Raw genomic sequence first — 14018 nt, forward strand, 5'->3', positions numbered from 1 at the left:
GATGTGTACATAAAAGTTGTATCTTTATTTTAGCACAAACAATCCTACTACATTGTAGGTGATGAACTGTCCCTACCTTTACACTGGAACAGGACTTCGCTGTCCTCCAGCACCTCCTGACTCCGTGGAGTAAGGTCAAAGTTTGGAGCTGTGCCAAAATCAGAAATGTGAGCCTCTGGTGCCCCCTTCTGGTCATCATCTGAAGCAGGAGACAACTTTCGGATCACAGGCACCAGGTCTGGCTTCTCTTCCTTCCGTCTCCTAACATCACGGCTGTACTCCGAGACTGGATGAGGCTGGATTTTTACAGATTTCAAGGTGATGGTGCTGGATGATTTCTGCTGATAAATCCTTTCACTGGCACCGGCAGAGGGCCTGGCTGGGACCTCGTTAGGACTCTGGAGAACAGGCCGCCCTGACGGATCACCCTCCTTCTTTTCAGAAGGAATATCTGATTTGTAGTTTGGAGAAGAGAGGTGGCTTTTTATAAGAGAGATGTTGCTTGTAGATTGACAACTGTTGATGGTTTCTTTACTCACGTCCAAACTGGGTGTAAAATAATGTGTATTTTTCAAACTTTTTTCTTTGCTTGTAATATAAGGTGTCTTTAAGGAAGGGTCCCCTGGAGTCATGTTTTTCCTGTCAATGACTGATGTGAAAGAGGTCTCTTTAGTAGACAAATTTCTGGACATTAAACAAGATGTCTCCTTTAGAGACGAGACATTCTTACGTTCATAAGACGTTGGCGTCCCTCCTGAAGGGTCTTTCTGAGCTAGATCCCTGGACGCTTGTGGGAAAACACTGTTTATTTTTGAGTCCAAGACGGAGCTGTAAATAGAAGGGGACTCTTTGGAAGCCATAGTCGACTTCGGTGTAGAATGGGATCTTACGTTTGACTCTATTTTACTTGTGTATCTTGAAGCGATGGTGCTCGTCTGTCTAGTTGGGGGAATTGTGGTCTCTCTTGAAGACAGGGATGGCCTTGCCTTTGATTGTATGTCATATGGGTAGCGTGACGTAACAGAAGCGGTCTCTATTGGAGAAACTTTGCCGGTCTCTTCCTCAAAGAGGGATTTTGCTTTTGAATCTATACTAAAAGTGCTGTGTGAAACAGGATCGGCCTCTTTTGAGGCTTTGGTTGGAGTTTCTTTCGAAGAGACTGGTAGATTCATCTTTGAATCTAGAACAGAGGTGTAACGACAAACTATGGATGGAGTTTCTCTGGATGATTTGGTGGCTGGTGGATTTCCATAGTTGGTCTTCATAGAACCTTCAGTGTTTCTGGAACCAGCAATATCAATATTTGGTACCGGTGTTGATGAATCTGGAGTTTCAGTCCTAGCGCAGGACACAAGAGACACGGTTGACACCGAAGACGTTCTGCTTGACCGAACATTCGACAGATCTTTCTTAGGATCTGCAGTTGGCCGGCACTTGCCACTTGCGCTCTCTATAAGTTCAGCTGCATTGATGACCCTCTGAGTCTTCAGAATACCATTTGCCACCTGTGTGGCAACAACGGTCTTGGCTGCTTGAGTCACAGAGCCCCCTAGTGGTGGGGTGAGGCTGAAAATAATAGAGATGTGGAACTTAGGTTTAGGAGAACGTACATATATACATATATACTGTGACTGGATCACTTATAAGTAACTTATGGTATAAATAATTTTAAAGCAAATAGTGCAGGGCGCTTATTTATATAATTGCAAATGCACTTATTTTTTTATATTGTGTATATTTTGTTAAGGGAAATTTTTATTTATGAGACCAGGGAAGAAACTCGTTTGTTTTAACCTTGCTAGAGGAAATGCATTATTTCTGATGTATATATCTGATACAATAACCCTTTGTTAGGAAGTCTTTTGTGTATCTTGGTGTAAGGAAATGCCTTGTTTGGGGTTTTGCAACTTTTCTTGGGAAATTCTTTTCTTTGAAGAAAATGTGTATTCTGCAACTGCTGGAAGAAAGCCCTCATGCTAATCTCATGTAAATTAGACCTTTTGAAGTGAGTGTCCAATACCTCTTAAGGGAAAGGAAGGGGCAATTAGACTTGCTGTCAGATGTCCACTGTGTCCAAAATAAGAATCAGGAAATCACAGCAAGGTTTTAGGAAATCACAGATAAGCGTAAATATTGTTAGCTTTGCATTGCATGTAAATCCATGTTTGGGTAAACAAATTGCATCCTGATTCTAAAATAGCCTGTGAGGCGGTGTCTAAAACTGTATAAAAAGAAGGCCCTTGTACACTGAAATGTATTATTCTGATGTACCATCTGACCTGACCACTGATACCTTTAATCCGTGGAACTGTCCTTGTCAGGACACTTGAGCGAAATAAACATCACTTTCTGCTTCAAGACCCTGCTTGACAACTTCTTCAATATTGCTGTAATCCTGTGACCTACAGATTAGACCCCAAATCTAATCCGTCCTCCGGCTGTTCTGAAGTTTGGACCCAGCTCCTAGTACCACCGCTCTGCCCGCTACCCAGCAGCTCTGGTCAGTGTGATAGGCCAGGGGGGTTCCATCTACAGCACCCTGATCTATAGTAAGCGGTCAGGGGTAGCAGCCCAAGTGTACCAGCACAGGAGTACACTAGCATCGAGTGTTACCCAGAAGGAACATGGTTCTGGATGCCATAAAAGGAGTCCAGTGGTGGCAGCAGGCTCCTCCTACTGCGGCAGGAGGGGCGTATTTGGAATAACGAAAGGGGACGGTGACAAAATAAGTCCAGCCGGTTCCCAGCAACAACAAACAGGGTGGCATAGGCGGTCCATCCTGTCACAGATACACACACACACACATATACTCTCTCTCCATACATTCCTCTTACACATAATGTGGGAGACATACGTACCCATCCGTCTTGTCAGATTCTGTAATAAGGAAGAAAAGTACTTATTAATAGATGAGAGAAAACAGATAATATAATAAAATAAAATGTCATAGTTAAGAATTCTTCATAGAAATATCACTGCTCAATTTCATTATCACCTCTGTCACTGATAACAATGAAGATACTCTTCGTGTTGACAGTACCACCATTGCCATAATAATTACAGGACATGATCCAATACAAAGCTGCCCCGGCCCTGTGCATCCGGGAGGCCGACTCTTCAGGAACTTTTGGAGATTCTCTAATGAGGAAAATTGGCTAATAAAGTGACAGCCCTGGATGAAGGGTACGTTCTACGCTCCCTCGGGTGTCAGATCTCAGTGCATACGACACACGGTAGCAGCACTGGAATGAAAGGAGACTAATAATATTCAGCTTGGTCAAAAAGAAAATCCAGCTATTTATGTGGAAAAGCTTAAATATTATATTAAATGAAAGGTAATTAACAAAATTATTAAAAAGTGCCAAATATGGGGAAAACAACATAAACCAACACATAACTTCCAGAGAGACCAGACAAATGCCCTCTCTGTCCTGCCACACAGAGTAGGGATCAGCTCGCAGGCAAGGCTGAGAATACAGAGTGTAGGGATCAGCTCGCAGGCAGCACAGGCTGAGAATACAGAGTGTAGGGATCAGCTTGCAGGCAGCACAGGCTCAGAATGCAGAGTTGCATTAAACTTTTTCACCTTGAAAGTAACTGATAAAAGCCATTCGGTCAGTAATCAGTATACGGCTGTAGCTTACTTTAGCCAGACAGAAACGGCTACAAAGCAGGGAGTGTTTCTTATGTGGTTTTACCGTTTGTGCCAGAAATAAAACAAAAATGTTATTTACGCTGTAATGAACTAAATGATATGAAGAGGACGGTCCAGCCGCGCAGACAAGTTATTCATTTATTATATAGATGGAGAATTATTTTCCTGAAGCTGGTTCCACAAACAAACCAGTCTGCCCAGGGAGACATTGTGCAAAACGTCTACAGTGATTCGGCTGAATCTAAAGCAGAAATATTGTCCAACCAGATTCTAATCCAAATACTGAAAGAAATCAGCTGACGCTGTCTGATACCTTTCATGTGGTCTAAGCACACACAGTATACACAGAGAGATAGACAGATATTTACACATTATATATATATTTATATTTATATACATTAGGATACAACCAAATACCAAAACTTTGTAAACAAGATTCTTTCCACTATCACACTGAATTCTAACCTGAATTTGCATATTATAATTAAGTGGGAGGAGCTCAGTGAAACCATAGCGATGACACCAGCTCCTGTACAATATAAATCACGGCTGAGGCACAATCTGTATTCAGTTGTCTGCATTCTACTAGAAGGTCTTATTATAGACTTGCTGCACCCCAATTGTTTAGTGCTTGGAACAACATCGTGCAGGAAGTGTACTCACATATCTGTTGCTTGGTAATGTCATTTAAACATTTAAATTTTTCAACATTATCTGGCCACTAGAGGTCGATGTTGTACTAGCAAATGCAAACAAGTCTCAATGTAGAATAAAGTGTATTATATAAGACATTGTGTTCTGAAGTACAAAAAAACTACATTTTATAGAAGGATTATTTAATGGGAATCAATTAAGGACACATTTTTGAAGTCAGCAAATAAATACTAATTATTTACATTTTAGCAGTAGTATTAAATACACGGTTCACAGTCACTAACTTTATAAAAACCATTAGAGCACATTTCAGTCACCCTATGAGAAATGACCGGCGGCTCCTGATTGGACAGCCCTAACCAGCCAATCATTCTATATTTGTTGGTACTGCTCACTTGAACCAAGGTGAATACACAGGACGCCTACAGTAAGTGACTATTAGAAGTCGTACGGACCTTGGACAACAAGCTCGGCGGATACAGAGCTCCTCCCACAGCGGTTTTCCACAGTACAGGTATAAATCCCGGCATCTGTTTCACACACTCTTTGAATTTCCAAAAAGTGCAGCCCGGATTTGTCGTACATCTTGTATCGGTCGGTATCCACCAGCGGAACATGGTCCTGCAGCGGACAAAATAAACGCTGAAACTTTCCACTACAAACACGGCATTGAGAATAATACAATTACTATAAAGGAACAGCGGTGCATGGAAACACGCTATTTCTGTACTTTTTTATTTTTATATTGTCTGATGTTTAAATGCAAAAATATACACTGTAAAGAAGAAACACTGAATATTTTGTGGACTCATTTTTTCATAATTATGTTTCATGTGTCTTTTTTTCCAGCAAATTCATATTAATATGAGGTATTATTAAGGAAGTATCAGTATACTATAAACACATAAATACCTCACACTATTTTATTAGCTAGCATTAGATTTTATTACATTTGACATAGAAGAAAACGTCTGGAAACCGCCCAGAAATACATATTTGTATTTGAGTGATTGCTACTTATACAGAAAGAAGACAGAGAGCCCTTTATAACCGGCTCTTTGTGACCTTCAACAAGTTATTTCCGCTCCCTGTGTTCCAGTCACCAGAAAAGTAGATTGTCAGCTCTGCTGCCAAGGAAAAGTGTGGCTCAAAAATTCTGTGTACGACGCTGCATAAAATCTCTATGTTCTATATAAAAACAATATAATCTGTTCACATTAACATTTCCTGCGCACAATATAATATGTCTGGATCAATAAAAGATTTGTCTGACATCCCTACAGGGTAAAGACCAAAGGGCCAACGTCACCTGTCGAGGGGGTTTGAGAAATATCTCAACAACGGTCACATTCAGGAATTCAGGCAATTATTAGATTAACTAAAACCTTTGGGACATTTGACAATGAAAAATGGACTTGGATGAAACATGAAAAGGATCGGGGGCTTCAAGAAGAAAAATATTGTTTTGAACTAAGTGGAATTGGTTCTTTAAGATACAACCGGGTCCTTTCCAAAGAAAATCTCCAGTCTGACAGCTGATTGAATGGGTAACTAATCTGATTTCTTTATTTTGGAAGAGTTTCAAAAGTAAGTGCAGAGTTTTCTCAGATCCGAAATGAAAAGCAGCGAACAGGGATCAGTAACACAGGGAACGAAGTGATGGGGCGACTCAGCCGTTGTAAATGGGTAATTGGGAAGGAGATGTCCTTATTAAGATGAAAGTGGGAATAACAGGACGGGAAGAAGCAGCACAAGACATACAGGGCACACTGATGTAATTGGACTATAACGTACACAGACTAGGGGCATTAGTAACTTATATGGACTATAACGTACACGGACTAGGGGCATTAGTAACTTATATGGACTATAACGTACACAGACTAGGGGCATTAGTAACTTATATGGACTATAACGTACACGGACTAGGGGCATTAGTAACTTATATGGACTATAACGTACACGGACTAGGGGCATTAGTAACTTATATGGACTATAACGTACACGGACTAAGGGCATTAGTAACTTATATGGACTATAACGTACACAGACTAGGGGCATTAGTAACTTATATGGACTATAACGTACAAAGACTAAAGGCATTAGTAACTTATATGGACTATAACGTACAACGACTAGGGGCATTAGTAACTTATATGGACTATAACGTACATGGACTAGGGGCATTAGTAACTTATATGGACTATAACATATATGGACATGGGGCATTAGCAACTTCTTCAGCAGTCCATTCTCACAAAAAGAAATACAGTTACACCCGTTACATACATCACGCCACTGAAGTGCGTGTGGCTCTGTAGTTTGTATGGCTGAATAACGTGCTGGGTACGTGTGCGAATACGGTCATCGTCTGTTTACGAATATAGAGCAATGCTGCCTTTTTTCAGGTGTGTTACAATGTATCTTACTTATCTCCTCATTGTGTTGTGTGAGTTTCCTGCACATCTACAAATCATCTGCTGGATTTCTGGATAGACACAGCGCACAGACTGTACGTCTGTCACTTGTGTTCAACAAACCACTCACCTTGTGCCAAGTGACGGAGGGCTGCGGACGTCCAGTTATCTTAAATGAAAACCTCCCGGTCTGACCCGCTTTCACGGAGATGCGGTTTGGTTTTGTGACAAACTTGGGGGGACTCTCTCCCCAAATGCTTGGGCGGTTCTCTATTGGTGGTGTGGTTAAAGGGCCCCTGGAGAGAAATGAAGGGTGTGAGATGGAAATACAACAATCTGTTATCACTGTGTGGGCTGAACAAATACTCCTGAGAATGTATAATATCACTAAGCGATAACCGCATTGTAATGCATTGGTGTCACTGGCTCCTAGTGACTGGATAGGCTGCACTCTCAGTGATGTCACTGGTCCCTAGTGACTGGATAGGCTGCATTCTCAGTGATGTCACTGGTCCCTAGTGACTGGATAGGCTGCATTCTCAGTGATGTCACTGGTTCCTAGTGACTGGATAGGCTGCGTTCTCAGTGATGTCACTGGCTCCTAGTGACTGGATAGGCTGCATTCTCAGTGATGTCACTGATTCCTAGTGACTGGATAGGCTGCACTCTCAGTGATGTCACTGGTTCCTAGTGACTGGATAGGCTGCACTCTCAGTGATGTCACTGGTTCCTAGTGACTGGATAGGCTGCATTCTCAGTGATGTCACTGGCTGCTAGTGAATGGATAGGCTGCACTCTCAGTGATGTCACTGGTTCCTAGTGACTGGATAGGCTGCATTCTCAGTGATGTCACTGGCTGCTAGTGACTGGATAGGCTGCACTCTCAGTGATGTCACTGGTTCCTAGTGACTGGATAGGCTGCACTCTCAGTGATGTCACTGGTTTCTAGTGACTGGATAGGCTGCATGAATAGTAACCCAGCTGCAGATTACCACGTCAGTGACATCATAGAGTCAGACAGCATATTATGCAGCAGTATGTGTAACTAAGCACTTTATATTGTGTATTTTCACTGTACACAATGAGCACAGTATACAGTTTAAAGATCTAATACATGAAATAGGACATTACAGTACAAATCTGGAATATAAGTATAGACGGTCTCTGGGGGTGTACACAGGAGGCCTCTGGCACTCTGAGGCTGTTAAATCAAGCGACCATTTAATAGGATATAATTTACAGCCAACCTATGGCGGTGAATTAGTTTTTGTAATTACCACAATCAAAGGAATCATTAATCAGGCTGCTCAGAGGCCCATTAGAATCATTCCTGTACATATAGCAAAGAAACTTTAATCTGCTGAAATAAAGTTCTGGTAATCTGATTCCCTGACGCGGCCACACACAATCTGCCACGTTCTGCCAACAACTGACAGCCGCTTGGACCATGGCGTGTGTGGTTTAGATTGTAAGCCCTTCAGAGTTATTTAATGTTCCTATCGGACGCCAGTGAGGACCTGTACGCAGGAACCAGGGAACGGCAGTGAGATGAACCACGGGAGACGGGGGATACATGTGCTGCCATGTTTGTCAGTCCCACATCACGCCCATTATACAGCTGGCGCTGCGCTCCCGCTATTAGGGGGGATGTTTACTTTGGAAGGTTAGATAGGGGGAGACTGGGCCAAGGGAAATAGTGGAGCTCAGAAGCAGGTCGCTTACCCAGGACTCCTGGAGCTGGAGGGAAGGCTGTAATTCACTGCAGAGCTACCTGGAAAGCAGAACAATACACACAGTGATTAGTGATACAATGTTATTTATACTTCTACAGCTGCCACAAAGTAGCATTCCTCATATGTATAGATAATCCTCTTTCTTTGATTGCAAGCTCCTTAGGCCAGAACAGTCCTTAGCACAGTCATTTGTCTTAACTCATTGTCCCCCTAATTTATTAACCTCTCATAGTGCTAAATCCCAGGATGCGAACCTAAATAACTGGGCAGACTACAAGAAGAATGTTGGTAATTACTGTTTTCCATTGGTTTGTTTTTTTCAGGCTGCTATTAATAATGTACAATTCTGCAGGGTTTCCACAGTGTCATGTGACTACCATGGCAACCACAGACACATGATGTAATAAGGATTTGTAACGTCCCCTGAGCTCTGTCTGCACTGTGACAGACATTCTCCTTCCCCTCTGCCATCACATTACCTGCTGAGAGCTGTTATTCTGTGCGTGTAACTGGCAGCCACACTGGTCTGCTCTCAAGAGAAATTTTGAAAAGGAGATCATAAATTGTAGGAGGGCAGTTAAGAAAAAGGACTTTCGAATGTATGGTTAAAATGTACTTAAGCGGATATTTAAAGAGAAAACCTCTTCTATGTGGGGCAGCTGCTTTAATGTACATTTATCGAGTGCAGCATTGATTACATATATAGACTATAACGTATAACGTTTACTGAAGGTAAAATTGGCCCTGCCCCCATGAACTTACAATCTAAGAGATGTGGGGAACACGTGATACAAGCAGACTGACAATTGTTGCTGCTGGTGTGTGAGAATGATATAATACAATACACTAAGTTATAAATATGTCCAGATCATTCAGGGTAACGTCTGTCTGGGGTATATTTTGCAACAGAAATTCTACTTGCCACAATTTGGACGTATTGTAACTCAAAATTCTCCAATAGCGCCAAATTCGCTTATGAACAACCAGTTTGGCCATCGTGATTCATCCCGGTCCACCGGCTGTAATTTTCCAACAGTCATCTACTATCTCAGCGAGCGGGTTATATAGTGTTGGAGTAAAGGATTTGCAATTCTGTTTGATAAATAATAGTTTCTAGGTACTTGCCATCTTGGTTCTGTACAAGTCAACACTTTCTGAAATAACGAAGGTTCAAAAAACTTGGAAGGCAGAATTTCTTAAACTATCATTTTTACTTAGTGCACATTTAGAGATTGTGTCCTGATTTATGTTGTCCCTCTTTCTAATAATTCCAGTTTGGAATTTTACTATGGAATCATAACAATACAAAACATAACGCAGCAATGACAGAGAACTTAGAGCTTGAACGTCACAATTGCCATAAGGGAACAATCGTCATCAGCCTCATTACCATCACTAAGGGCAGCAATGCTCGACGTACATGTTCATTCATGTAGAACTGCCATCTGGTTTGTCCGGTCTGGCGTGTTTCCCCAGGAGGAAAGTATGAGAGCAATTCCATGTTCCTCAGGACATGCGTTCAGAGCTTTGATCTGTGGCGTCTTTTATTGACCGTACATGCTACATACTTCACCACTGCCATAGTATCCATGACACTCAAAAAATTCCAAACCAATGATTTTGGGCGTGCAATGATAACTGGCATTTTGAGCGGAGAGCTTCCTTGGTGCTTACTGCAAGGTTGAAGGTGACGGAGAACTAGCAGCGATGGGTCTGTCTTGATTTTTGTTATCACATGTACATAGACTATGATAAATTCTACTTTACTACACAGTATAATATTGTTGTGGGTTATTTTGAAGGATGGGGGGTGGGAGTTGTGCTTCTCAGATGTGGTTGGTCATTTTATTTGCCTGGTGAATGGCATTTGCATTGAGGTGTCTTCACCATTCGATGCAACTTAACAAGACATTTCTAAAAATAGGCTGTTTAATGTAATTTCATTTTGTGAGCCCATCAGAATATCTACCTATGTTCCCAGAATATAATAACATAGATTGTTATGTGCATAACTTACAAAGGTTTGTCACCCATTATAATTTTTTTGTTCCTAGATAAGTTGGAGATTCATTAACCCTATTTTTTTTTCTTCATTACCACTGGCACAAGCATTGCTTCTTTTCTTGTACTCAGTCAATAGTATATATGAAAATGTACAGCAAAAAAATATATAAGACCATGTATTGCCTCTGTATTTGAAAATATCAGTTTCACTTCTTCAAAGGGTTAAAAGGTGTATTGCCGACATAAACGTGTTTCTGGGAGCGATAAGAGCTGTAAAAATCCTATTATAAAGCTACAGACATGTGACATTTCTTGATCCCTGCACATTCCCATTTTACCTTCCGGGATCGCTGCTTGGCCTGTGGGGGGACGGGTGTAAATTATTTAGCAAATTTTGGCAGTATCTGGGCTGATTTGTAATTTGTTTGGCAAATTGCTGAAATTGAAGTTTGGATATATTCCTGAATTTCATTGAAATACACCAGTAGACCATCTCTTTCTAACTATATGTTCCCCTTTTTGTGTAAGTAGACAACACTGATGGTCCAGCCATCGCTAGAGACAATATTGTCCCTTTTAATGTCATTCTTTTATGCCAATAATTATGATGTATAAATCTGTTAAAAACTGCATTTCCTATTTATATTTCCGTTCTCAATTCACAGACTTCCTCCTTGGTTTGATCCACGTAAGCCACTGTTTTCCATTAAAATATATGACATGTATTAATGAACTGAATAAAACACATTAAATAACTGGAGTGTTTATAGTTATAGATATATGCCCAACATGCTGTCACGCCTCTCTTGCAGGCAGCCATGTTAGGAGGGAGGAGCCTCTACTAGGAGGCAGAGAGTGACTGACAGCTTTGCACACTTGCTGCACAGGAATATATGGATTGTTGGATTCAAACCAGGGACTAGTGGTGTAACAGTAACAGGAACACATACAGAATCAGATTTCTGACCTTTCTGAGATCTCATCAGGACACTGTACTCCCAAACCCTTAAATATAAATTTTTAACCATAAACCATGAAGGTATAATACAGAGCCCCCCCACTACATCCCCTGCCTGCCGGCATAATTAGGTCAGTGTCCTAATATGATCTGATACAAATTGAGAGCTGGTATTGCAGTAATTTAAGCTGCTGGGACATCGCTGTCCCTATTACTGTGTATGAATCTAGCACTCTACATAAGGCAAGTATACACAGGGCAAGTATACAAGCCTGTTACTCCCACTATGCCTGCTCAGTTTAAGCACCACCTCCCTCCTAACTTGGCATACTGCTGCAGAGAAGTGAAATAGCATAGTGGACATTTTTAATCATATACACTTCAATCACATAATGTATATCATGCATACTCAATTTCGCAGCTCTCAGACATTAATGGCAACAAATGACTTAATTTGCTATGTAAGCCGTTCAGATCACTATATTGTTTAAAGAGTAAGGAGATAGTGTTTTTGTTTTTTATTTACAGTGTGTGTGTATTTGGGATGGGGGCACTCTGCTATCTCTGACACTGGAAACACAATTTCTACAATGTGTCCTTGCTGGTGATAGAGTATTTGTTTTGCTTCAATTGTTGCTTTAGACATTGACAGTAACAATATGAAACAATGTTTGTCAATGACTAGTAGAACAAACAGGTTTTGATACCGATTAACCCATGAAGTCACCCTATCCGCGGCTTACCAGTCCTGCGTCTGGAGTACTTACACTGTATTTACATTTTGTATATCGCTATAGTGAGAGGCCAATAGACACACACTAGGGGGTATACTTATTATTACTTCTTTACATGAAAATCCCCCGATAACGTAATCCTTCAAACACCATGCGCGCTGACCGAAAACCTCAGGCGTGCGCACAGACATCCCTGAACTGTACTTACATATAGTCATGCATCATGTGACGGGAGGGATCATGTGATCCCTCCACACATGCGCTGTAAAGATCTGCTCTTCGGAGCAGGGCTGAGCACAGCTGAGAACTATCACATATGGTAACGTGCGCCAGTCTGAGCTGGCGTATATTAACATGATTTGCAAAGAAAGACTAAAAATATTTATTAGAAAGAAATAGGTGCACTGGATTCCCTATTTCATCAATATCTCGTTTCTTGTGTCCGTGATTAGTGACTCACTAATTATGAACACTTCTATATTTTGCGAATTTTAATATCAATGTATAACAGAAATTAATAAAGGTTATATTTTATTATTTCTTGTCATTTTGATGTCTACAAAGTAAACGAGATATTAATGAAATAGGGAATCCAGTGCACATATTTCTTTCTAAAAAATAACTTCTAGTCTTTCTTTGCAAATGTATGTATATATAAGTTTTTGGTAGCACCCCTCAGTTCATTCATTGAGAGGAATCTATAGATTGATGTGAATGAGGGTTTTCCCTATAATCAGTGCGATAGAATTTTTCCTTTTGAGTATATTAACATGAACAAGATTTTCGGACGCTGTTAAATTGCGGTATATTACAGTCCCCATAGGCTTTTATTGGGATGCACTGTTAATAAATGTGCCTTGGTGAAACAGACGCTCTCTAGGGATTTCCACGAGAAGAAGCTACAATGAATAGGCCCCTAGGTGAGAGATCTGTGGGGACACCGTCAGGGGAATGTTTAGAGTAGAACAGAAATATCGCTGGGAAGTGGAAATGTTTTATATTATAACATTATTATTTATTAGGAAATCAGTGAAGATTATTTACCTTCCACAGTCAGCTCTATGGTTACTTGTCGCACCCCCTCCTCATTCACAGCTTCGCACGTGTACTTCCCATCGTCGTCCTCTGTGACATCTTTTATTGTAAGGCAAAATGTACCCCTGGCTCGTTGCTCAACCGTCCACCGTCCACCACTCACAACGGGATGCCCGTTTCTGTACCATGTGACCTGCGGATCGGGGCAGCCCCTGACCTACAACACAGAGGATACGGCTCAGTACCCCCTATTATAACATTACTTCTTGGAGATCAAACTATAACATTAGATAAAATACATTCTTCAGAATTTGGGCAAAATCTATTTTTATGAACAATGTTTTGAAATGATTTGCTTGAAAATAAAAAGAATAAAATAACATTTTGTTACAACTGGTTACAGCAGAGCCCCAAGTTCGAAGATGCACCTCTCGCGGTTTGTGTGGTGTTATTGGTCAGCCTGGATCAGTGCAAATGATCAATCCATCGGTGGGACCATAATGCTCAGTGATCGGAGGGTTCAATCGTCGTTTCCAATGAACAGATGGCAACATTGTAACTAATGTTGATACAAAGGCATAAATGAAATAAAGACAGGGATCCACTAAGTGAAATTGCAGCCGATTGTCTTAAAGTATTTTAATTCTTGTAACACCTCTTTCAATTAAAGACAAATCAAATTTAATTGTGAACAACTGTTTACAATTTGCTATATCTGCAAGTTCTATAGTGTTTGGTGGATGGAATTATAGACCTATACGTCTGGCAGAGAGTTTTCCAAACTGTTGTATATGTATTTATTTAATAGATTGATATGGATTATAAATG

The 14018-nt window shown here is 40.8% G+C and overlaps 1 protein-coding gene across 3 annotated transcripts in view; it reads right to left on the minus strand.

Moving 5' to 3' along the window:
• MYLK (myosin light chain kinase) overlaps positions 1-14018 on the minus strand; it is a 148981-nt gene that overhangs the window by 72121 nt on the left and 62842 nt on the right. For all 3 annotated transcript variants that reach the window (XM_075181182.1, XM_075181180.1, XM_075181181.1), the window contains exons 3-8: positions 13200-13407; positions 8449-8497; positions 6857-7022; positions 4765-4930; positions 2859-2877; positions 77-1566 (exon numbers count right to left, since the gene is read on the minus strand). In XM_075181182.1, coding sequence (XP_075037283.1) covers positions 77-1566; positions 2859-2877; positions 4765-4930; positions 6857-7022; positions 8449-8497; positions 13200-13407 — 2098 coding nt within the window. The remainder of the gene's footprint in view (positions 1-76; positions 1567-2858; positions 2878-4764; positions 4931-6856; positions 7023-8448; positions 8498-13199; positions 13408-14018) is intronic.

The sequence above is a fragment of the Mixophyes fleayi genome, chromosome 7 (assembly GCF_038048845.1).
Source record: "Mixophyes fleayi isolate aMixFle1 chromosome 7, aMixFle1.hap1, whole genome shotgun sequence".
Classification (NCBI taxonomy): domain Eukaryota; kingdom Metazoa; phylum Chordata; class Amphibia; order Anura; family Limnodynastidae; genus Mixophyes; species Mixophyes fleayi.